The sequence below is a fragment of the Urocitellus parryii genome, chromosome 3 (assembly GCF_045843805.1).
Source record: "Urocitellus parryii isolate mUroPar1 chromosome 3, mUroPar1.hap1, whole genome shotgun sequence".
Taxonomy (NCBI): domain Eukaryota; kingdom Metazoa; phylum Chordata; class Mammalia; order Rodentia; family Sciuridae; genus Urocitellus; species Urocitellus parryii.
The window spans coordinates 58,790,541-58,817,358 of record NC_135533.1 but is presented as its reverse complement, the minus strand read 5'-3'; the positions used below and the strand labels follow the sequence as shown (position 1 = coordinate 58,817,358).

General features: G+C 38.7%; 1 protein-coding gene across 1 annotated transcript in view; it reads left to right on the top strand.

Moving 5' to 3' along the window:
- The window catches only part of Gsap (gamma-secretase activating protein), a 97,237-nt gene that overhangs the window by 27,870 nt on the left and 42,549 nt on the right, over nucleotides 1-26,818 (top strand). Inside the window, exons 6-14 of the mRNA XM_026384945.2 lie at nucleotides 4,026-4,114; nucleotides 8,036-8,105; nucleotides 9,660-9,709; nucleotides 12,464-12,568; nucleotides 12,821-12,880; nucleotides 14,164-14,207; nucleotides 15,277-15,362; nucleotides 22,279-22,356; nucleotides 23,679-23,756. Coding sequence (XP_026240730.2) covers nucleotides 4,026-4,114; nucleotides 8,036-8,105; nucleotides 9,660-9,709; nucleotides 12,464-12,568; nucleotides 12,821-12,880; nucleotides 14,164-14,207; nucleotides 15,277-15,362; nucleotides 22,279-22,356; nucleotides 23,679-23,756 — 660 coding nt within the window. The remainder of the gene's footprint in view (nucleotides 1-4,025; nucleotides 4,115-8,035; nucleotides 8,106-9,659; nucleotides 9,710-12,463; nucleotides 12,569-12,820; nucleotides 12,881-14,163; nucleotides 14,208-15,276; nucleotides 15,363-22,278; nucleotides 22,357-23,678; nucleotides 23,757-26,818) is intronic.

Sequence of the window (26,818 nt, the reverse complement as noted above, 5' to 3'; positions counted from 1 at the left end):
GATCAAATTTAAAATTTTATTTGATAAAATAGTAAATTATATGCAGATATGCTTGCTCAGTCTTTTAAACTTGCACCTATAGTAAGATTATCTGCTTGTATCTTTAAAAACATTAGAATGAATATTGTTAGTTATTGCATTGGGTACCTCATAGCTTTAATTAGCTTACCTTTTATGCTGGCCACTGGGGTGAGAACCAGCTCTGTCCAGGTGTAATTTGACAGTGCCTTACCTTAGTTGCTCTGCCTACTTCTTACTTTCTGCCTGAGGCCTTTGGAAAAATCTCTTTATTCCCTATTCTTGTACAGCCAGGAAGTATGATTGGAAGTGATGCACAGTAGGGCAACTCAGGATCAATGAACCAAATGGGGCTAATTGTTCCCTGTTTCCATCCCTAGAATGAGTAATTCTGAGGTGTCCCCCAAGCACACTCAGTTCGACATGCCTCACAGACATTTTAGTAGAGAAGTGAGGCAGGAATTTGAACAAGTCAGAAGCTCAGCTGAGAGTTTGGGGGTGGAGATATAAGTCATCAGTGTTCATCATAGGAAAGTTTCATTTTGTTAAGATTTCAGAAATGATGTAACCAAAAAGCATTTTAGAGTCTGTTATAATGTTTTATCCTTTGGATGGATATTTTGGAAAGAGCTTTCCATAAATGATCTTGTAAGCCATTTGATTAAAAAAACATACACACACACACACACACACACACACACACACACACGCAGAGTTTGCTACAAGGTGTTACTTAACAGTCACTTAAAATGAGATTTTTTTTTTTCATTGCAAAAGAGACAAACTAACATTTTTTTCAGAGTTCTTTGATCCACATGTTTTACAATGCAGTTTTTATCAACAGTGCTTCTCTCCTTGGCTGTGACCACACAGAATTAATGTTTTATTTAGAAAATGGCTTTTCCTGGGAAACCAGGTCCAGGCTGTCCTCTACACTGTCCCCTGTGGAGTTGCATTTGCCACAGTGCTGCTGGCAAGCAGCAACTGGGGTGACCACATGTGTTGGGGCCCCATTGCCACTGACTCCTGGAGATCCATTCAGTGTTAGGGCCAGTGAAGAGCTTCAGAGTGTGGTTCAGTTCAGGAGCCGCACTAACCAGAGCTCCTCCAACTCTCCCAACCTTGTCACCAACTCTTGAGATATACCATCTCTTGCATCAGACCAGGTTCTTCCGCCACCTTCTTCCCTCCCATGTCATGCCTGTCCCTGTACTTTAATCTTGCTGTGTCTCTTCCTGGGACATCCATATCCTGCCTGGCTGCAAGTTCCCCTTTGGTGATATCCTCCCAGGCTCCACTGATATTTTGATTTTTTTTTTACAATTTTTTTGTGGGGGTGGGGTGGTTTCAGGGAACACTTGACCACTGAGCCTCATCCCCAGCCCTATTTTGTATTTTATTTAGAGACAGGGTCTCACTGAGTTGCTTAGCACCTTGCTTTTGCTGAGGCTGGCTTTGAACTCACGGTCCTTCTGCCTCAGCCTCCCAAGCTGCTGGGATTACAGGTGTGCGTCTCTATGCCCCACTTGATTTTTCTACATTCTTAATACAAGTTTAGCACTTCATGGAATTGTAGGATTTTTATGACTGAGAGTGATTATAGAAATAATCTGTTTCTGTAGTCTTTTATTTTAATAACAAGGTATTATGGCCTAGAAAAACTTGGTGATGTGTTGAAAAGTATATTACGTTAGTGGCAGAGCCAAGATTAGGAATGATGTCTCCAGAATTCTAATCCAGAATGCTTCCTGCTTCACTGTGAAAGCACATGGTATGCTACTGAGGGAAATTCCTGTTTGCAAAGGTTTGCTCTTAAAATTATAGCAGTTTATAACTGAATGTCTGGGCTTCACTAAAGAAGGAGGAAATTAGAAATACTTCTTTTCTTGAAGATCATCCTATTTTGAAGATAAGAAAATTTAGCTGATTATCTTATTTGAGTATAAATTCATACTAAAAAGGCCAAATATGAGTTGATTATTTTTCCAGTGAGAAAGTTTGTTCAGTCCCCCCACCCCAATTTTTCCCACAAGTTGGAATATATTAACTTTTATGGCAAGAGATAAAATAGTTAAATGTCGTTTATCCTATTTAATAATTTAGTTACACAGTTAAAATATTGATAGGGAAATTTTCCTCCACCCCACTTTCCCCTTTCACAGAACATTTTTATTCTGTTTGTTCTTTTTGTGAAATGCTTTGACATCAATTTCTTTATTATTCCTAGAGCCATTTTTTAAATCATCCAGCAGATTTCTAAGCCTGCTCACCCTTGCCTCTGTCCCGATTATGTGGAATACAACCCTGTTGAATTGGTGTACAAACCTGTCACTAGGATTTTTATCCTGAGCTATAAGTATTTTTCATTTAACATTTTTTTGGGGGTTATCAAGGATTGAACTTGGGGACACTCAACCACTGAGCCCCATCCCCAGCCCTATTTTGTATTTTATTTAGAGACAGGGTCTCACTGAGTTGCTTAGTACTTTGCTTTTGCTGAGGCTGGCTTTGAACTGGTGATCCTCCTGCCTCAGCCTCCTGAGCCACTGGGATTACAGGCATGTACCACCATCCCCTGCCCAAACATTTGGTTTTTAGTCTACAGTTAGATAACTCATTGCTTTCTTGGTTTTTCAAGTGGTCTTTAAGAGACATGTTAATAGAACGGGTCCATCCTTCATTGTTAAGCCATATCCCAGAAGTTGTTTCACATTCTTTACCTTTTTTTAAAATCAGTGCTGTCATGTTACTTTCTTAAATATTGAAAATTGGTATTGATTTTCAGGCTATTGTACTGTTCCCAGATTGTACATTATTCAAAATAAAGTCCTTGTGAGAGCACCTGATCTTTATTAGAGACTTAAGCACTCATTACAAGGCAACACTTTGTTTTCTGAGGGTTAGTAGCGGGGGAGGGGGATCTCTGACCTATATTTGGATATCTGTGGTAAACCCCTTCCAGCCTGTGCCCACGGACTTCCTCCTAATCATTGTGTTTTATGACATTTGCTCAGATGTGACACTGAGGCCCTAAGTGGGCCATTATCACTGTTCCTGAGGGAAACCAGCCTGTCCTACTGATAGGTGCTGTCAGCCATAAACGTGTTTGTGCAGCAGAAATATCTTTATACTTTCATACACAATGTTTGCCATTGTGCTGCAGAATTGGAGTGACACTGAGATGTGTTTATTTAGACTTAGAAACTAGGGGACCTGTGAAGCTATGTTAGAAATGGCTGAGGAATGGGTGGGAGCTTGTTCCTCGCTTCGAGCATATTGCCTTGTGATGTTTTCTCTATCTGTTTTGGAGCCCCCTCCCCACCATCCCGTCCATGCTGGGGATCAAACCCAGAGCCTTACAAATGCTAGGTACTAAGCAACCCCTGAAACCTACTTTGGGTGACAAAGGGTAAAAGTGAACTTAGATTCCTTTTCTTTAAGGAACGGCTTAATGCAATAGGAAACACAGTTACATTTTCAAAACCCAGATGTACCTGTATTGCAAATCTTAGAATCACAATAATTTGTGGAGAGAATAGGCCATTGGAATCCAGTTTGTGAGGCACTGGCATCCATTGCTGGTGAGGGTTCAAAATGACATCATCTTCTATTTAAAAAATCACTTGTATTTCAGATGTGATGCTTTCCCCCTGGTGTCTGCTGCTGTTTACAGGGACGCTCAAAAACTTCCTTTTGACATTTGCATTTTTTTGAGCATCCTTTGGTCCTCATAATACAATGCAGCCTCCTTACAGTGTCAAGAATGTAGAAGGCAGGTCCTTTGGCACAGTGATTGCTCTTTGGGGGTCCTGGAGTCACACATTATCCCTGGAGAGTGGAAATGGGATGGAATTACAGTTTATGTCACCTCAAGGAACTTTATGATGATGGGAAAATTGCTTTGTGTGGTGTAATAGGATTTACCAGGAATTCCTCTCCCTACTTGCTTTGGAAAAGATAATATGATATTCTAATGTTTACTTCTAAAAGCCTTCTTTCCTCTGTAGGATCAAAGTGCTTAACTTTGCTGGTTGAAATCCACCCTGTTAACAATGTGAAGGTTCTAAAAGCAGTGGATAGCTATATTTGGGTACAGGTAAGGAAGCTTGTCATTTATCACTTATCTCATTAATAACAAGGTATGAAACCTAGTGGAAAAATATTTACAAAGTGCTTTCACATGCATTATCACATTTAATCCTCAAAGCAATCTTGTAGGTGGATACAGCTGGATACACTGTCTCTTCCTTTATAAACATGGAAATTAAGGACTCAAGTGTTAGTTTCTCTGATTCTGCTACAGCATGACTTGTCTGATGGCAAGGCAATATTTTTGACGTGATAAAACACTGGATATTAAAATATGTTTATGGTAAACATTAATGGTTTATTTACCCAGTGCAGTGGTGCACACCTGTAAACCCAGCAACTGGGAAGCCCGAGGCAAATGGATATCAAGTTCAAGGTCAGCCTTGGCAACTTAGATCCTTTCTCAAAATAAAGCAAAAATAAACAGGGCTGGGAATGCAGTTCAGAAGTAGAGTGCCCCTAGGTTAAATCCTGAGTTTCTCTCCCTCTCTCTCCTCCCCTCTCCACCCCCCCCCCCACACAGAGTTAATATAATCATATGGTTGACAGATTAATTATCTGTGACTAAATGACTTAATAAACCCGTGGATTTATCAATTCCAAGGATACAGAAGCATTTTGTGTATAATGGCAGGTGGATTACTATCTTCTTTATTTGCAGATTCCATGTTTGCAAATTCTCCTTGCTAAAACTGACTGGTAACTCAATATTAACACTCAAGGCCCTTTCCTCATCATTTACAGATGTACTGAGTGATAAAGAAATTCAAATCACCTGAGGTGAACGTCCCCAGCAGACGTTGAACAAGGAGAGCTTTGCCTTGTTTTGGTTCTCATGCTGTAAACAGGGAGGCTTGTGCCATATTATTCTAATTTTTGTGCTTTCGTTGGTGATTTCTCTGTTTTAAATGCCACCCCCACCCCCACCAGTGTATTGTAGAAATGCTTTCTAGTGTTCCTAGGCGCGGGAAGGCTGTGATGTGCCTTTTTTAGAGAGAGTATGTGTGCTGCTTTGGTACATTTCATTCTGGCATGAATCGTAACTTCCCTAACTTGGCCCTGAGCTCAAAGTTAGGGAAGCAACAATATATATATATAAATTCTCTTTTAAACAGAAACATGTAAAATCGATGGATAATACATAAGAGTTATGAACAGAAATGTTAAGAACAGGGGCTCACAGTAACCTAGCCTTGTTTTTGCCCTAGGCAAGGTTAGTGTACAGTAGACAGTGTTTTGGTGATTTTATGGATCACAGTTGCCACAGAAAACAAGAATCAACTGTGCACAGACATCTTAGGGCTTAATTTCCCTCTGCATAATTTCAGATTCTGCTACAGGTCAAAACATTCCTTTTGGTCTACCTGGGGTCCACTGGTGTCACGTGAAGTACCTGCTTCTTCCTTCCCACCCCACCCCCATTCCCAGCCAGCAGCCAGCACGTGTTAGGAGAGGGGTTGTCTCTCCTCTGTCCTGGGTCCTCTGCTGTCAGCAGTCCTTCCAGCTGTGCATTTTTCTTTCCACTCCTGTTGTTTCTAGATGGGTTTGGCCTGGAACTCCCAAGCTATATTTCTCCCCCCTGGAAAGTCTGTCATCAGTGCAGGGGTGACTGTGGGACAGAGGCACACTTCCCTTTTCTGGCTTGTTTTTGGGCTTCCCTACCCAGTGCAAATAACAGACATTATTGAAGGTCTGGGGCAACTAAAGGGAATTACAGCATAGAGTTTTTATAAGTTACACAACATTGTGAGTAGATTAAAAGCCACTGAAAATTATGTCAGTTGAAGTGGTTAAAACAATGAATTTTATGTGAATTTAAAAAATTAAAAGCATATGACATATGACAGCATTTATAGGCCAAAAGAAAATTTCCACCCAAATCAAGTACAGTCTGCCCACATTCTGTGGACCCGTCTCGGTTCCTAGTCCTGCTCCCTGCTTCTCATGTCTGTGCCTCTAGAGAGAGAAGCTCCTCCAAACCTCCATGGCTTATCTTCACCTTTTCCCTCCCTTCCTCCTCCCCACTTAGAGTAAAGCCATTTCACAGTCTACTGGGTTCTCACTGAGACCTATCTCCCTTTGTCACCAAAACATTCATGGTGATCTCCAGTAGTACGTTTCCCTGGTCACCGTCTCAGAGGATCTTCAGCAGGACAGTGGTGGGTGGTGCTTGCACCCCAGTCTGCTACCCTTTGAGAGATCCCTACCAGTATGAGGTGCATCTTCCAGATAGTTCCAGTGTGTAAATACATACCCCTCTACACAACTAGACTACCTGCTCCCCAAAGACTAGCACCAGTTCTCAGTCTAGCTCCATACTTGTGAAAATAGATGTTTCCTTAAATATGTGTAAAACCTGCATAACTTCCTATTTAGGATGCACTTAAGTAGTTGTATTTGAAGCCCCCCCCCTTTTCTTTTTAAACTTTGGGGCTTTGCTCTAAGGCTGCCTTATAGTAGGAAGAAAAAGAACCATCACCTGGATGGGCTTAAAAAAAAATCACTTTCTTACTGGTCACCTATGCAAAGACCAGGCAGAGGGGTAGAGGTTGACAATTATTAATGCTATAGCACCTCATGTTCCTAATTTGGCAGATCCCCACCATCTTGGTAGACTCAGGAGGCCATACTGTCTCCTATGGGAGTATCTCCTTATTTTGAAGCACTGAGTCTTTGCTCTACTATTATGTGTGTGGTGCCAATTATTTCTGCTTTTTTTTTCAACCCCAGTGCTCGGTGTGTCCTATTTGGGCACAGTTTCACAATTATGAATAATGAGCTCTATATTTTTGTAGCCAATGTACCACATTGATGTTTATTTTGTAATTTAAGGTTATTGCCGTGAGGAATGGTGGGAAGTTTTGCTTTTCAATTCCGAATGTCCTTTTTGTATATGCATGTATGTGTGAATTGAACCCAGTGTCTTGGGTATGTAGACAAGTACTTCACCACTGAACTATGTCCCCAGTCCTTTGTTTTTTAATTCTAAAAGGGAATTTGACTATAAACACTTAAATTGACCAGTTCCATTTCTAACTTATTATGAAAAATTAGGACACTAGGTAATGTATTTAATCATTTTCCTAAGTTTTAGTAAGACTGATGACTATAAAATAGAAATATAAAAAGTTATGTCCTTTCATAAAGTTTTTAAGTCTTGGGGACAGGAGGAAGGACAAAATTTACTGGTGGATCTTACCTAGTAAGCTGTTTTTCATGCCAGAAAATGAAATTGTTGATTTGCAGTCACCTGAGGAGTCATCCCATGACCAGTTTTCCTCATTATCACGGTTGATAGGGTCAGGCCTTGTGGTGCTGGCTGCCTGCTTTGTCCTATAAGGATCCTGTGTAAACCACAAAGAAGGAATGGGGTGAAATAAGTCTCTTCTTCCAAGTGGTGATCATTCTGTCTTTGAGGCTTTTTGAACTTTTTTTGAAAATCCCCAATTATGTCGTGCTTTGCTTCTGGGGAGCAGGAATTTGGAAGTTGTAGTGGGGAGTATGTTTACTTGGCCCACAAAGTATACACTAGGTTTAGTTGTACAACAAATAGACTGATCACTCTATTTTTGTGTGTGAAAAATACTGTATAAATGTTGTTTGCATTGCTTCTTTCAATTGGCTTCAGAATCAATATTCCAAATAGGAAGTATCATCCCTAGAAATAGCTCCAACTATTGCTTTATTGTTTAACTATATGGAGATAGTGTTGTGCTTAGATCAACTTCCTCCTAGAAAAACTGAAGTCCTGAAAATTTCTACTTCCTGTATACTTTGACCTATGGGGTATGTGTATGTGTGTTTCCCCTGAACTATTGTAGAGCTCCCAGTCCCCTTATGGTATATAATAGTGCAGTGATTAAATACAACTTCTGAAATATTTGTGCAACTAAGAAACTTATGATTTTGATTAATTTGCTTTTTACAGTTCCTCTACCCACATGTTGGAAGTCATCCTCTCCCACAGGACCAACTGTTATTGATATCAGAAGAGAAATGTAAGTGTATCTTTAAGTTCCGTGTGGGGGCATGTGAATGATACATGGTCTTGTAATGAAGTGTGGACATGAGTGAATCTTCTAGATGTCTTTGACATTGCTAAGGGTCCACTGATCTTTGTCCATTTGAGACCTAGAATTCCTGTGGAAGAGTTTGTCCTTTGGTGCCCCCAAGTTCTGCTCAGTTTGCCTGTCTTGGGAATGACAGGATCCTATATACATAGATCTCCAACTTCGTCACGTGGTGGGATGTGTGGAGAACAGTTGTGCTGGCTGTTTTTGCATTTTTCAGTCCTTCCTTCGTTAGGATGTCTGTCCTAGGAGATAACTTTAATACCAGGAGAAAGAGGCTTGGATGGAGAGAAGGGAAGGCTTTGGTTGCTAGAAGAATTCTAGATCTGAGGACACATACCAACATGTCCAAATTCAAGTAAAAGCAAATAAGATTGTGTCAAAAGAGCTCACATCCTTTCATGATGTTTTCATTGGGAAGTGGGGAAGGACAAAACCCACTGGTGGACTTGTCTAGTGAGCCATCTTTCATTTATGGCTGGCAGAACAGGCTTGAGGGCTTACGTGTGTGTTCAGTCCTTGTTCTGCCACGCAATTTCCTGTCTCATGTTTTTGTAAGTAGAACTGGCAGAAGGTGTGACTGAATCAAAATTGTTTTTGCTGGGCGTGGTGGCACACACCTGTAATCCCAGTGGCTGAGGAGGCTGAGGCAGGAGGGTCCCGAGTTCAAAGCCAGCCTAAGCAATGGTGAGGCGCTAAGTAACTCGGTGAGACCCTGTCTCTAAATAAAATACTAAATAGGGCTGGGGATGTGCTTCAGTGGTCGAGTGTCCCTGAGTTTAATCCCTAGTACTCAAAAAAAAAAAATTGTTATAAGGAACCATCTGCAAATTAACATTAAGTCTTGGGGTTTTGTTCATGTGAAATTGACCCCAATAAAACTTCCTCTCCCAAATGTCTTGTATGATGAGTTTTCTATCTATACAAACAAACACAAGTTTGATATTTGGACCTTGAAGATAAGCCCTGCTAAGGTGCCCTGTTTACTCTATAAAGACTGATGGCATAGGGGAACAAACACTGTTTGAGGGAAGAAACGTGCAGAAAGACAACACAGTATTGGTGCTATAAACAGATATGATAAATGGTGGTATAAAGATGTATTAAGAATTGTATGCAAAAAATAAGAGAGCTCATGTATAATGGCATAATTTGGAGTGAACATACTTTATATACAGAGTTACAAAAAATTGTGCTGTGAATGGATAATTATGAATGTAATGCACTCCACTATTGTCATCTATGTAAGAAATAAATAAAAAAAGAAAGGACAAAAAAGAGTGAAGCAAAAGTGGGTATTGAAATAGACTAAAGAAAGGGGAAGAAAGGCAGGTTTTTATTTGTGTTTGAGTCTCTACTGTAAGTCTGATAACATTGTTTTATAGCAGTTGTTTAATCTGTTACTTTTGTAAAAATTTGCTCACAACAGACAAAAATATACTGATGTTTTTATTGAAGTTTCAATTATCTTTTTTTTCCAAGATATTGAGCAATTTCATATCCAAGTCACCCAAGAAGATGGAAATAGAGTGGTAAAGATTTGAAATTTCTTTTTTGTCAGTTTTCTTCTACAAAGAACCATGTAGACTGTTTAAAGATTAATGCTATCAACATGTGGTATTTTCTTTATTTGAAGTCTTTAAAATTATAGACCTGCTATCATAACATGCAAAACAAAGCTATATGAGGAAGTTAATTATCACCTTTATCTCTGTCACCCCCGTCAATCTGTTTCTTGGAGTAACTAATAATAGTGTCCATGTGGGTCTTTGCACAGCTTTTGCCTTGCTCATGCATACTTGCACAAGGTTAGACACACATACATGGGGAGTTCATTGTCCTCACCAAACTAAAATTATAATATGTACATTTACCAGCTACTTTTGTGTTTATTTTTTTACTTACTATGTCAGGAGTAAATAGGTTACTAAATAGAAAAATAATTGTTTTTCTAATTTTTATGCATATTAAACACATAACAAATGAGATCATAACATTTATGCTGCAGTCTTCCGTTTTTTGTTTGCTTTCCACATCTCCCTTTCTTCTTCCCCTCTAACTTATGTTCACCACCTGGTATGCATCCTTTCATACTTAACAAAATCTCCCACCCCCACCCCAGCACACCCAGGGTTGATTTGTCATTCACTCTTTACCTCATTCAGTTTTGTGGTGTTACCTGTAAGTCAGCTAGAATAGCTCCAATTCATTCTGTTTAGAAGCATGAACAAAAAAAACCCATCATTTTCCAGTCATTCTACCATGGATGGATAGTCACTTGATTTTCCAGTTTTTCATTTTTATTTTTGCATTAAAAATCATCAGGAGCTGGGTGTGGTGGTACATGCCTGTAATCCCAGTGATTTGGGAGGTTGAGAAAGGGAGATCACAAATTTGAGGACAGCCTCTGGAGAGAGTTAAATAAGATGGGGTCAGGAATAGGGAATGAGTGTGAGGACTGTGCAGGAAGAGAGAGGGGAGGGGCCCTTATCAGCTGCCCAGAAAGGATTCTGCTGGCCAACTTGGCACAGCCTCAGCATTTCTTCACCCACATGTGCTCTTCGAGGGGCAACTCTGTCGTTCTTAAAGGATTCCATGGCTGCTGCATATAGCAGAATGCAATTTCACGTGCTCACCACAGCCTCTTGCCTGATGGAGGTTATGGTATCATAATCATAACCATTTTCACAGAGAAGATGGCAACCAAGACTCTCAGAGGTGAGGTAACTGTAAAGGGACAAGGTGGAGATTGGAACCTGGGTATGCCACTCTCATGCTCCTGTTTTTGTCAGCACATCCCTTTAGTTGAAAGGGTTCTAATTTCTGCCCCAACCTAACAAATTTCAAAAAAAAAAAAAAAGAAAGAAAGAAAGAAAGAAAGAAAGAAAGAAAACGGGATGCATATAGAGGTTTAGAAAAGATGTGTGCTCTTGGATCCTTTGTCAAGTGTCACTTTCCTGTAGACTAAATGTAATGGACCTACCAAGCAAGAAATGGAGATATACTCTATGCCTTGTATTTCCCTCAAGTTCCAAATTAGCTTTTGTGAAGAATTACTTTTAGGATTAGAGGTTAGGCATGAATATGGACCATTCGGATGATCTCCTTTTTCTTCATTTCTTCTATCTTAACCTGTCTTCATTTTTTATTCATCTCTCAGTGTAGATTATTTTTGCTTGGTAAATGTTTTGAGGAAAGTAAATGAAACCTGGAGTCTTCTGCACACGAAGCATGCACCATACCACTGAAACGACACCCCCAGGCCCTGGACAGTGAATTCTAAACTCATTTTCAGTTATTTTTAAGTCATCTGGGGTGTCCAGAGGGTACTGGCAGGGTGCCAGACGTTGGGATTCTGGGTCTTGCTGAACTAACTGTGCAGCCTTCCTAATCTTACCTCTCTGGTTTCTCACCAGTGTAAAGCAGAGGTTTGAATTAGATGATTTCTAGAATCCTCAAATTTTAAATTTCTATAGTTCTGACTTTGTTACTTGTAAACACATATTTTATACTGAACAGTTGGACTTTGCACACCTGATTTTTCTCTTTTGAATAAGCATTCCTTGAATGCTATTCCATGCTAGAAATAATCAAGATATGGAAAAATAAAGGTGCCGTAAAGAAGCTTATATTGAGGAAGCTTATATTATGAATTAAAGTGTCACTATAATAGAAGATGCCAAAGCACCAGAGAATACAGAGGGGGAGGAGCTTTGCCTTCATCTTGGTGAGGGGAGGGAAGACTTTGTGTTGGAGACAGTGCCCAAGTCACGTCTTGAAGGATGAGTCGTTGAGAATTGCTGAGAGATGGGCAATGTCATCACACTGGTTGTGGAAGACATAGAAGCATGCCCAAAGTCATGGCCACACAGGGGTCATGGCAGAACTTCCTGTGTTCAGGCCTGAGTGTTTTCTTGGCATCACAGCCTCTATCTTTGATAGTGAGGCCTTCTACTCTGCAGAGGTCTGACGGAGGGGCTTATGTCCACAGCAGGATATTGTGAATCTTATATTAATGCAGCTATTGATTTTTAGGTAGGTGTAGTCTTGCCTCCAAAAACCCTGACCTGTCCACTAAGCTAGGAACAAGAATAAAATAGTATATTTTAGAGTATTTGTGGGGGAACTATACCTTAACTTTCCTGGAAAGACTGTGTGTGCTGGGGTGCAGGAGGTGCTAACAATAAAGTAGAAATATTCACACATATCACAGAGATGAAATATGCAAAATAATTCCAGATATGATCTTATAAACAATGTTTATAAAATATTTTTTGCCTCTTTAGGTAATTAAAAATTCTGACCATCTCCCAAGAGACAGAATAGCTGAGGATTTTGTTTGGACTCAGTGGGATATGTCAGAGCAGAGATTATACTACATTGACCTGGAGGTAAAAACTCGTTTTTCTAGGAAAAATTTTATTTTGCCATTAGCATCACTAAAGTTTATTAATTACTACATTTTTGTTGGTGGGAGCAGTCAGCAGAAGTTTATTAAAAATAATGAAAAAGTTTTTGTTACTACTTGTTCACTGCTTTCTTTTCTCTTTCTCCTTTCCCTCTTTTCCTAAGGTATTTTGTTGTGTTTTTTTTGTGTGGGGGGGAACATGGGGGATACTATGTCACAATGTTTTCTCTTATAGAAATCAAGGAGTATCTTAAAGTGCCTCCAGTTTTATGCTGATCAGAGCTGTGATTTAATGGTAAGTCCAGAATGATCGGCTGTAGGAAATTTTATAATATGTTGCTCCCTTTTAAGAGTTGCCACCATGAACAACGTTTTAGCCTTTTTAATGTTGGGCTAGTCACTTGGATGAGGAAGTAAAATAGGTCTTGCCATCTCAAGCCTTCAGCTCTGTAACAAATGCATATTTAATATGGGTGAGAAGAGCACCGGCGGGAAGTCCCTACTAAGTACCCCATGTTATAGGAATAAGCATAAGAGTGGGACTCATAGTAAGTGTGGTCTACAGTAGATGACTTTAAGTGGTTGGAAGTGATTTGACCTGAAAGGACTTGTGAGTTTGGATTTGAAAATAAGGAGAGCCAGTAAGAGGGTACAGTTTAATTAGCAAAACTCTAGCATTACTCCCAGGAAAGCTACTGAAAGTGTTAGCCTCATTAGGCATCCCCAATGTCATTAGATGGGATGGATTGCCATGACTCTCTCATCTCTCAGCCATAGCCATTAATTCAGAAACCAGATAAGAGGCAATGGGGAGTAAAGAAAAGATAGATGCACACACAGAAAAGCTCTGATGGAGCTTGACTGACTCAGAGCTGGCTTACTTAGCACATTTATTATATAGGTTTTGTCATCAAAAGGTTATTTGTGGGAAAGTTTTAGCAGAACAGACAATCTGAAGGATGAAGGACTGGCAAGACATTAGGGTCATCTTGTTATGCTCAGAATTTTCTGTCCCTGGGAGTTGGTGCTTGAACTCAAGGTCCCAACTGATAAATCTGAGCCTTTGCACAGGTGTCACCATAGCAACTGGGATATCTTGACCTGAACAGGTAGTTCCCAAAGCAAAGGCAGCCACGAGGGAGTCAGAAAGACCATGACTCAAATCACGACTCTCCACAACAGATGATCCTTCCTCCTCTTCCTTGACTGTCTAGTATGGATTGGCTTCATGCCATTCCAGGAATTTCATTTACTCCTTTTGCCATTTTTGGCTTAGCCTGCCTTACGTGGTCATTCATGTCTTGTAAAAGGTTATTGCTTCTCATTGGCCTATTGTACAACCAATCCATTTATGATATTTGGATCCAAGGCAAAGTTTGCTGAGCCTTAGCTCTTCAAGAAAGAAAGTATACATCAAGCTTGTGGTTGTATGTAAACTCCAGAATATTTCCAGTGCACTTCTTGTGCCATGCATGTGGGTGTCAGCTCTGAAGATGAGGATGGTTAAGTGTCTTCTCATCACAGGTGAGCACGGCCTGTCATCACTTAGTGTCATTTTCTCTCTCTCTTTTTAAACAGTTTGAAGCATCTTTGGACATATCATTAAGTGACTCAGGATTTAAGTAAGTTATCACTTAAATAATTATTTAAGTAATTAAATAATACATTCCCTCATAAATGATGTGAGTGATCCCTGTAATGTACCCACAGAAGTAGAGATATGTCTCTGAGATATTTAAGTAGATAACTTTTTCGGTCAAAAAATGCTAGACAACAGTATTAAAAAAAATACATCAAAACAAATGAAAGTCTTCAATTAAGTTATTAATAAATTGTTATTTTTATAGATATTTTTGGTCAAAATGATTATATTCCTAATTCATGATATGCAAATAAAGGGTCAGTTTGATAGTCTGTGTATCTTATTTTATATTCCTGTTCTCTATAGGGACTATAAATAACTATCTAGCACAAACATGAGATTTTACATGTAAAGTCAACTTGTTGATTTTATTAGCCATTTATTTCTGTGGCACATCTCAACTTATTTTGATGTATGGAAGTACCCTTTTCTTCATGATTAAATACAAAGATTTGTAGGCCTCGGAGCTGCATTTAGAATAAAACATCAAAACCCATGTTGCCCTCGAGAGGATGTAACAGATCAATCTGCTTGTGGCTCAGCTGAATCTCTAGCTCTGCTTTTCTGCTTTCCTTTTTACAAAGAAGGCAAGCTTTCATTTTTATTCCTGCGTACTTTACCTGTAGTAAAAGCCTCAGACTCTTTGGAAAAAACAAACATAAGGCCATCAAAATGAATGAAAGTCTTCAAGAATTAGAGTAATGATAATCCTGAGCTGTGATGTATTTCACTAGATTTTCTAATCATATGAATGTTTAGTTGTGCTTCTTCAGAAACATATGCTTCAGAGTATATCTCAAAATTACAAAAAAATATAAAAATGTAAGTTTTAAGTAATATTTATTTTTCTCTTGCTCATCCCACACTGTTTATGTACCATGTATATTTTTTTTAAATACTGTTGTCCAGCATTTTTTGACCAAAAAATTTATCTACTTAAATATCTCAGAGACACATCTCTACTTCTGTAGGTACATTACAGGGGTCACTTATATCATTTATGGGGGAATGTATTTTTAATACATTCAATTTTTCCTTTATCTTCTCAGACTCATCAACTTTGGATATGATTATCGTCAAGACCAAGAAAAATTGTGCAAATACCTGACTCTGAGTGTTTTTACCAACCATACAGGTAGAACCAGGGTTGTATTTATCAATTTATTCTACTATACTCAAGTTCTAGCAAAAATATAGTTATTGTCCAGCAATATGGATCCTGAAAATGAAATATAAAAGAGCCACTTCATTATATCCTTATTATATAGGTAATCATGTGGATTCACACACATACTAAATTGCCTTCTCCACTGTAATTTTATTTTTTGCCTTTGGTGCTAGGGTTTGAATCCAGGATCTTGTGCAGGCTAAGCACATGCACTGTCAGTGAGTGACACCCTTAACCCCTCCACTATAATTTTGTACATAAGCTCTCTGTATGAAAGAAGCTACGGTTAACAGGATCATTGTTCTAATAAGTATCATTTGTGTTGTTTTAATAGAGGGCATGGGCTTATATTTAATCCATATTTTTCTCACTTGCTTCATCTTTAAGCAAATGGTGTATAGAGATAGGGATACCTGTTGTGTCTTGTTTACTAATATGTTTGGGTTCTAAACACATTTTTTCTTTTTTGTTTTTTTTTTTTTTACTTTAAAAGCAATATGCTTTGTAGGTGGTATTGTGAATCTTCTTTTTTCAGGTCAGGAGACAGAATGCTAGGATGTCCTATTGTTAGTGGTGATAAGTGTGTTCATTTGGTTAAGTGGTGACCCCTGCCTCCCTTGTAGGTTAAAAGATACATTTTTAACCTCTAAATTAACTTGTGGGTAATCTTTGGCACCATGTGACTATCCTATTCCTGACAACTTTCCTCTGGCAGTTTTAGGGTCCATGTGTGTCACTTCCTGGTAGAGTTTTAAGCAGGAAGTAGCATAATTAGATAATCTTATGAGATCTCTGTGGCTGCTGTGTGAAGAAGGGGTGGTAGGAGGCCAGAGAAGTGGGGAGATCAATAGTTAGGATGAGACTGGGGTGATACGTGTGAGATGACGGAGGCCTGAACTATGATGGATTAAACTGAAGTACAGATGAACTATAGATGGATTAAGCTAGAACATAAAGATACCAGTATCTTCTACTAAACCCCCATATTATGCTCTCATAGCTTCCTATAATTTTCATTGATAGGTGAAGGGAACTAGATGAGTTTGAGGTGCATTTTGGTGAGGAAACTGAGAGGACTTGCTATAAATAAGTGACGAGGAATGTTTTTCAGGTTTCTGGCATCAGCAAATGTGTAAAGAGCAGTGCTGATTTCTGGGGTGTAGAGGTTTGAGTGGGGCTTATAAAGGAAAATGATGAGTTTCCTTTTGGGCATGTAAACTAAGAGGTCTGAAGTTTAGAAGAGGTGTCAGGACTAGTAATGAGTAAGTGTGGAATTTTTCGGAATATATCTGGCATTTGAAGCCACGGGAAGAGTTCAGGGTCAGAAAGGATGACATTTAGAAATAAGATCTGGGAGCATAAACGTATTGAAGGTTAGGGAGAGCATCCCAGGGATAAGGAAGACAAATGTCTGGAGAGAGAGGAAGAACAGCAAAATAAATGAGGTGGTAGAGGAGCTGAAGGCGAGGGGCGGGGTCACACAAAGGAGAGGGGGTGGCTGGCTGGCAGGAGGAAGTGAGAGATGGAGCCCGTTGGGTGTAGCAATCCGGAGGTTACTGAGGTTACTGTGAGATTTCTGTGTGGGGCGATGGAGGTGAAATCTTAATTGTGCTTGGTTGAGTGGAACTTGAGAGTTGAAAATGTAACACTGTGTAGACACGAGAGAGGCAGCAGCTGAAGGTGGAAGTGGGGTTCGGGGAATATTTTTATTTTTGATGGTGGAGACTCTAGTATGTTCAAATCCTTACAGGACATATTTAATGAAGAGGATGATCATTGGTAGAATAAATTTGCTTAGGAGGTGGGATGAAATGGGATCCAGAGCTCACAGGGAGGGACCAGGGTAGCTATTTCCCTTGTACTTCACTTTAAGTCTGTTGGCTGTAATAATCATTTCAGGCTTTAATTTCATGTGAACTTTTATTTATTTAAACTTTATTCTCGTAGGAATTTCTCCTGAACAGTAACCGATAAATGGGCTACCTATGACACCATATTTAACAAAATGTTAGCTTTATGGGGCAGGAGATATTAAAGCCTTTTTTCTTTTCCCAAGCAATTTCTGGGAGAGTACAAAATAAGGTTTGAAACAAATTTTTTTTAAAAAAAAGCCTGTTGGAAAATGAGATGCTTCCAAATGTAAACATGAAAAAGTCATAGAACCAATCACTTGGTTTTCAACTATAGTGTTATAGTTAAAGCTTTGTCCCGGGGGTTTCATAAACTGACTTCCAGACCACTCACGTATAATCGAATCAAGCCTTTATTGAAGCACACCGGTGGCCTCTGACCAGAACATAAAGCTGTTCCCCTGATCAGCCCCGAACAATTGCAAGGGCACTCCTTAGAAGCCTGAAAACCGCAAAAGGGATGTTCAGGGGGTCTAGCCAAGGCAAGCAAGCCAGGTTACAGAAGCGGGACAGTGCAGTCAAGCGGAGGGAAGCCTAACCAATCACAGTTAGCCCAGTCACCCCAGTTACAGAAACAGACCCCTATTACCCTAGTTACAGAAACAATACCCCATTAGGTAGTTCCATGTTCTCAAAGGTTTCTATAGCAAAAGGAAAAGAACATCTTGACCCAGTCATGACCCTTCTACTTGGCATGGTTGTTTTACAGGATGAAGTCATAAAACAAAATGGAGTCACATTTGCTTCTACTATCACAATAGTTTGCCAGTTCATATATTTCCCAAATTGGTTTTTAAAAATGTTTTTATTTTAACCTTTGTGATTAAAATAAACAAAGTTTACTTGAGCAAAGTAAGGTTAGAGAAGGGAACATATAATCTAATCCAAATATGGCTTCACACACCAACTATTCACACTGACGATGATGACATAATGATATTTGGTACTCACTGGTCACACCTTGGTCATTAGGGAGAGCATCCCAAGGATAAGGAGCTACTTTGTCCTTTCAGCATTACTTTTTATGTTCTCAAAAGCATATTTGTCCTGAATTTGTTTGCTCCAAGAAATGAATGGGATCTCATTCCTCCCATATCTTCTGAGGAATGAGAGGTTAACATCTAGATGATAGTTATATTCATGAAAGTTGGTGGTGGTGCTGCAGTGTGAGGCCTCTTGTGTATTGTTTTATGAGTTCATCTAGGCTTTTCTGATAAATCTCTTACAATAAGAAGGTAAAGCAGTTAGAGACTTTAAGCATTAAAAAGAAAATATTCCATCCATGTCTGATAGGGGAAGCTGCACTCACCATACAAGTCAATGGCTGTAGTTTTCTCATGTACCTGATCAGAAGTAGTGGGGACATGTGTCCATTCTTCCCTTTCACAAAATTGCAAGAATTTCTCCTTTTGAGCAGTTCACTTCACAGTGTTTTAGAAGGCCCTGTAATAACCATTCCAAGGACATAATTTCCCTTGGAAAATTTCATAATAGTTTTCATGGTATAAATGGTTTCTTAAAGGTTAGCCAGTGTTGAGATATTATCTACATTTTTGATGAGTATTTATTAAAAGTCTCTAGAGCCAGGTGTGGCAGTGCATGACTGTAATCCCAGCTCCTTGAAAGGCTGAGGCACGAGGATCACAAGTTCCAGACCAGCCTTAGCAACTCAGAGAGATCCTGTCTCAAAATAAAAAGGCCTGGAGATATAGCTTAGAAGAGAGCACTCCTGGGTCCAATCCCAGGTCTGTACATGCTACTAAGAGTATACTTTGTTTCAAACTGTGATTTCTTCAAACTTATAAATAGCAGCAAAATTGTTCTGGAATAATAATAGCAGCTAACATTTATAGCCAGATATAACTACTTTGTCAGAGCTTTATGCACATTAATGTATTTAATTTTCACACAAGAACCTTATGAAGTAGGTTTTATATTTTTCTTTATTTATAGGTGAGGAAACTAAGGCTTAGAGAATTTAATTAACTCATCTTAGGCAATATACTTTAGTAAGCCCAAACTAAGATTCACATCCAGATATGATTTTTAGAAAGTGGTTCTCAATCTTGGTTGCACGTTAGAATCTATTAGCTTTAAAAAAAAAATACTGATGCCTGGGTCTTGCCAAGGAGATTCTTAGTTGATTGGAAGTGGATCTTAACATCTGTGATTACAAATAAGTTTAATGTAGGGTCAATGTTGAGAACCAGTGCTCTAAGGGCTGGGGCTATAGCTCAGTGTTAGAGCGCTTGCCCAACATGTGTGAGGCACTGGGTTCAATTCTCAGCACCACATAAAAATAAACAAAATAAAGAACTAGTGCTCTAGAACTGTGTTGGCCTATAAGGAAGTCACTAGCCATGTATTATTAAGTTGAAGTTAATTAAAAATTTAAAAAGTAGTACCTTAGTCACACTAGCCATATTTTAAGAGCTCAATGACTAACTCTGGCTAGTAGTTACCATATAGGACTATATAGGTTTAAAACATTTCTATCATCTATAAAGTTTATTGAACAGCACTGTAGAGCTTGTGCACAGCTATTTCAGATGGGTGTGTCTCTCTTTCCCTTTGAGTCTGGGTGACAGAATTAAACTACAACCTAACAATCTGGAAATATTTGCTTATTAGATCCGATTATGGTTCTCAGTATATGTAATTAGGTGTATTCAGTTTACATGTTGCTTTAATTTTCTTCAAAACAGAAACAATTTATCCTCATTCTATAGAGGATGGTATGTGGAGGATTTTGTTATAGAGGAGGTTATGATCTTATTTTATTGACATTTCATGCTTATTCCTTAGGATAGATTCCTAAGATAATTCTTCAGTTTATAAGTCTGAATATATTTAATTCTCTGTAAACCTACTTTTAAATTTTATTTTATTGGTACTGGAAAGTGAACCCAGGAACTCTGTAAGCTTCCTCTTCAGTCCTTTTTTATTTTTTGAGAGCTGGTCTCACTAAAGTTGCTGAGGCTGGCCTGGATTCTCCTGCCTCAGCCTCCTGAGCAGCTGGGATTATAGGTGTGCACTACTACCATGCTATTTTTGGGAGAGGTTGAACTAGTTCTCTTTTCCAGCACTCCTCAAGAATCTTCTTCCGACTGCTTCCTTGACAGCACATTGTTGTTGTTTTTTTTTTTTTTAAAGAGAGAGTGAGAGAGGAGAGAGAGAGAGAGAGAGAGAATTTTTTAATATTTATTTTTTAGTTCTCGGCGGACACAACATCTTTGTTTGTATGTGGTGCTGAGGATCGAACCCGGGCCGCACGCATGCCAGGCGAGCGCGCTACCACTTGAGCCACATCCCCAGCCCACATTGTTGTTTTTTAAAAAAATTTTGCTGAGTAATACAGTATCTTGCTTTAATTTTTCTTTCTTTATTGCTAGAGAGGCTTCCTTTTTCTATCTGTGCTTGCTAGCAGTTTCTTTCTCCTTGTGATCCTAGGATAAAATATAATGGGTTGTTTTTGATAATGCTTACTGGAGGAAAGTAGTCAAAGTGGTACACTGCACTTTTTGTAATTCCTATGGTTACTATTTTCTTATGCTTTAGTAGTAGATTACTTTTAATCTAAGTAAGTGCTGTAATTTAAAGAAAAGTTGTTATTGGGTGATCAGTAACCATAAGAGTAGCAGAATCATTACCATTTTTATCTGATAGCTTTTTAAAATTTTGTATTTTCAAGCTGTTTGCAATAAAGTGTACTTCTAACAATACATTACAATTTTAAATGTCATTAAAATACAACTGTGGAATATTGTAATGGGATTTTTATAAATGTCCTTGAATAGTCTTCCTTAAGAAAATGCACATTTTTCTCCTTCCATGACTCTTTTATAAAGAAACTAGTAGAGAATAAAAAAGAAAATATTAAAAGCCACTAAGGTATAGGGGTGATAGAATTCACACAGCTAGTTAATATTGGCTCTGGGACTAGAACCTGAGTTTTCTGACGTCTTTCAAGTTTCTTTCTATTCAACAATGTCCTATTTCAGTCAGTCACATAAATGTTAACATAGGAGAGTATCCCTAATCTGAAAATCCAAAATGCTGAATTCTCCAAAATCTGAAACTTTTTGAGCCCTGATAATGATGCTTAAAAAGTTTCAGATTTGGGAGCATCTTGGGTTTTCAGATTAGGGATACTCAACCAGTAAAGCCTATCAAAATATTCCAAATTTGTGGAATCCAAAATATGAATTACTTCTGGTTCCAGGCATTTCAGTAAAGCAATATTCAACCCGAGTTATTTTAAGCATGATGCCCTCATTTGTACATCATTGGTGGACATTGTTCTATCCAGTTAGCAACAACTGTACAGATAATGTACAGTTTTCCACATGGAGATGGGAAGGTTGAGGGTTTTCTGAGGTTGGGGTAAGTGAAGAATTCTGGGTTAATTTGGAAAGACCACTCCATACCAGGTGCTTACTTTGGGACAAGCTTTCAGTGATCCAAATAGGGGTGAGCATGGGTTCAGACACCAAATTTGCTGCTACTATTCCATAAGAGATTACAGTTTACCTTTTAGTCTAAATAAACAAGACTGGACAACTTCTGTAAAGAGGGGAACATATGTTTTTTTATAAACTGGTGTCTCTACTATTAGTAATGATTGAAAGAGGCAAGATAGATAAAAGGACAGGGCAGTACAAGCACAGTAGGAGAATTTCATGAAGTTTGGAGATGTTTCTAGACTCCCATTATTTCAGATATAATAGCATCTCTATTCATTTTTCTATTCATCAGTCACTTCCCACAACATATTGCTTATAATTGTTGATGCTAAATAGTTGTTGATTTGAAATTTCTTAGCAACTTGTTAATTGGCCACTTTTAGAATTTTTGGGAATAATCTGTGGTAAGATGGGGGCAGGATACCTAAAGGAATAGAATGGCTAAGCGGCTTAGGAAAATTACCTATTACAGATTCTTTTAAATTCTGTTAAATATGTTCTTATTTCCAGGAAGCTTGTGTGTATGTTACAGCCCGAAGTTTGACTCTTGGGAAAAAATCACATATTCAGTGTTTTACTTTCATAAAGGTACTTTATATTTATTAGAGTTTACATAATTGCTTTTTTCAAATAGTAGCAAATTAGATTTTTAAAGCCTTATTACTTCTATCAGTACATTCTATTCCTATATACCTACATAATACACGTTTCCTGAAGAAATTCACTAGTGATAAATATTAAATTAGCTAAATATTATATACTATATATATTTTTTGTCCTGGCATATATCTCTTTTTAGGCCCATGAACAAATCCTAATAGATGTATTTGCCTAGAGTATGTGTGTTTGCCTTTTGTTACTAATTGGAAAGTACCTATAGCTTTAAATCAGACAGTGACATCAGGTTTTAGTTTTAAGCTAAAATTGTGATCTCTGACCTTTAGACCTAAGATGTGTTTATTTCATTTTATACGTCTGTGGCCCTGAGCTATTGATTAGGCAATAGGCTGGGGAGCAGGAGCAAATGCCCAACCTTTTCCAGTTTTGCAGTAGGTCACAGCATGCCCTCTCACAGTTATAGTCTGAACCATAATAGGGAGTACTTATTTGTTTAGTTCTTCAAAATTAGCATTTGTGTAGTACTATGGGTGGAACTAAATTTTTTTAAAAGTTGGATTTTTTTCCCTCAAATATTTAAAAAATATTTATGCCAATACACACCACAATTCATTATTCTGCAGGAGTGCCTAATATTACCTAGGTGCTAGAGATCAAGGCAGATGAGTTTTAAAAACTTAATAGTGGAGAAACTAAAAGTAACTTTACAACTGGACATATATACATACCTACATAGTATAAATGTAAAGTTTTGTGGAATGTTTCCATACATTTTTCTCATGGTTAATGATTAAAACCAGTGAATGAACTATTCTGAAGACTAAGTTAGAATAGTAGAGTGAAATCCAGTATACTGGGATTAATGGTAGCCCAATCCCCTTTTTAACTGAAAGTGGGATTGTTACTCAGAGTGTCAGAGGGTCTTAATGCCTACAAGTGTGGCAGTGAGCTTCGAAGCATGAGGGCTAATGAGCCATCTGATATTCTCCGTCTCTTAGATTATTAAGTAGATTTCTTTGGATCCTTTTCTCCCTGAACAATCTAATCCACCTCTTATGACCTAAGGTTACATAGGAGCTGAAAGCAACCAGTAGATTGTGCCTGCACTCAGACGATCCGCCTTAGTGCAGGCTCCCAGGAGAATGAGGGCCCCCATGAGAAGGAGAAGTCACAAGGTGTTCGCTCTACCAGATTCAGTCATTTCTCTGGCTACTGAAATTGAGAGTGTTACCTAGAGTCACTGTCTTAAGTACAGTTCCAGTTGTTTCTGACATTCCTTCTCTGGCTTCCAGGATACAGCAAGACCTTCACTGCTGCTCTTGGGAGTGCTGGCTCACACAGGACACAAGGCATTACTTTCCTCAATCTTGGTGGGTGATGAGGAGATGTTCTCTCTCTGTTCTGACCTCCCAGTACATGCTATGCCTCAGCTTTCACGGTCTTATTTTCTTCTCTCTGCACCTCATTTTCTCATCCTCTTTGAGACTTGGCTTGTGATGACAGTCACCAATCCTCTTGACATCTGATGGGAGAAGGTTTTCTCTGAAACACACCCTTCCATTTGACTCCATTAGCTTTCGTGGTGGGAGTGTATATTCCCCCTTTGGAAAATGTAGGCTCTGAGCTTATGCTTTTGGTAGCAGTCCTTAGAACATTTGTTAGTGTTGATGTATGATGACCTTGGATAATACATTCCCTAACAGCCTATGAAAAGTAATACATCATCTTGACCCAAAAGGTCAGGGCCTTTTAGGAATTGTCCATTCCCTTTTGCTATTTATGATAAGGCTTATGGGTTCCATTCACGACCAGCTTAAAGTGAGTTGTTTTCATTGAGGAAATGTGGCGATGGGAACCCGATGAATGTTAAACTTGGGAGTATTAGGGGACTCTCATGGTGTTTATTGTATTTCCCTATTGAAAGGTGCTTTTCTAGGCCAATTGGAATGTGGACACAGAGTTTTTAGTATAAGAACTATGAAATAGTTACTTGCCTACATATGGGAAATGGCACAATATTTATTTATAGATTGTATTCTATTAGTTTATGGTATTAATAACTCTTATTTTATGATTTACTTTTACATATGTGAAGTGTGTCAGTCACTTTGAGGTCAGTGAGTTTTTGTACATTTGACTTGGTAGTATTAGAACTTGAAATATATTACAAAAGATACTTTCATGTAATTGTGTTAGGTAACAGTAAAGGAACAACTTATAGAAAGTATTCCATTTACAAGCAATGGCAAAATATTTAAAGAAGGAAAGCTTCAGTTTGAGAGCATAGGATTCCTTGATATCTTTCCCCATCCCTGACCTCTGCTCCATCTGCTGTCATGACAAAGGTTTAGATAAGTACAATGTGAGGGGACTGAAAGAAATAAGAACCCATAAATGGTAAGTGTGTACAAAGACCGTTTTTTTTTTTTTTTAACTACTTTATTATATTGTAATGTTGGGGGATTGAACCCAGAGCCTTACACATGTTAGGCAAACATTCTACACCTGCGCTATATTCCTCAGTCCCTAAGATTTTTGTTTTGAAAGATATTATTGATGAAGTTAAGTATTTGATGCTAAATTGGCCAATCTGAGCAAATTTTAACATGATCTCAAAACCTGCAGAGAATGGCCTTAGAGAGGCCTGGCTCCACTGCTTCCGGTGACAGGGAGAGAAGTATAAGGCTCCTGCGCCTGGGACCTGAGTCTTACTAGAGTGCTGAGTCAGCACGCCCAAGAGTGGTGTGGGAAACGTCCCACAAAAATAACCTAGCATTTTATGAGAGCAAGGGTTTCTTCCTCTTTTTTCCTCCTGGGAATGACTTGGAAAGGGCAAGGCAGGATTTAATTTATGATCTTCAGAGTGTCCAGAGGGCAGGAATACTAGAGCTTTGTAAAAACAGGCTGTTTTGACATAAGTTCTCTCTCCTGGAGCACATTTTGGTTTATAGGCACCAAACTGTACCCAAGACTTAAACTCTTTTAGAGGGGATTTTAATACAACAGTAGTACTTGTTTGAGGGATATATGTTTTGCTATTAGTTGCTGATAATTTCTATGTAACATTACCCAGTTAAAATGTGTCTTCTACTGATTGAAATATTAAAGAAATATTGTTTTAACAAATTTCCATGAACCTTAAACATATCTACATAAGAGCTATGCTTAAAAATACAAAAGCTAGTCTGGTACAGTGGCACACGCCTATAATCCTGGTGACTTAGGAGGCTGAGACAGGAGATCACAAGTTCAAAGCCAGTCTTAGCAACTTAGCAAGGCCCTAAGCAGCTTAGTGAGACCCTGTCTCTAAATAAAATATATAAAAAGGGACTGGGGATGTGGTTCAGTGGTTAAGTGCCCTCGGGTTTAATCCCTAGTATAAAACAAACACATAAGTCTCAAATTTAAGAACAATTTTTTAAAAGCTATTATTTAATGAATCCTCGAAGCTAACTATTTTACTTAAATTATTTTGGTCCTTGTTACAATTCTGCCTGGTGAGGGTATCCCCATTTTACAGATAATGAAACCAAAGCTGGAAAGGTTGAGATGTGTGACTGGACTTCTTTCATTGTTCCTCACGAGGGATACTAGGTCAGTTTCTCATTGCTGCTGTAATATACCACAAACTGAGGGCTTAAAACAACCCAAACATTGCCTTGAACCTCTGGAGGTCAGAAGTCCAGAATGAGAGCTGAGGAGCTGAAATCAAGGCATGGCAGGAATGGATCCCTCTGGGGACTCCAGGAAGAATTTGTTCCTTGCCTCCTCCAGCATCTCAACTACATCACTCCGATTGCTCTGTCACTATGTGATCCTCTTCTCCTCCATAGTCCAGTCTCGTACTGCCTCCCTCTTATGAGGACTTTTGTGATCATGTTGGGTCTGCTATTGGTACTCTCCCCATCTCAAGATCCTGATCATATCTGCAAGGTCCCTTCCATTACAGAAGCTACAATAGTCACAGGCTCTGGAAATTAGCATATGAATACTCCTAGGGGTCATCTTTCCACTTACCACAGTTCCTACCAACATTTTTGAAGAGAGAATCATTCTTTGGGTGAGACTGTCCTGCGCAGTGAGGATTGAACACCCCTGGGCACCACTCAACAAATACCAGGAGGAATCCCCCACCCTATCCTAATGATGGTGATAACCCAAAATAATACATTTTTAAATGTCCCTGCCCCAGGGACTTAGTACCATCTTAATTGCCTAAACCCTTTCCACTACGCTTCACTAGGTTATTCCTCGTGTTTTTCCAACTGAAATGTTGACACGATAGTAAGATTATTAGTATATGTGTGAAGCACTTTAACTTCACTCAGTCCATGTGAAAGGACACTTACCTGATTGGTTTATACTCTTTCCCTTCCACAGAATGCTTTCTATGCCACTGGTTAGTATAGGTTTCTTTTCTTCTTTGAGAAAG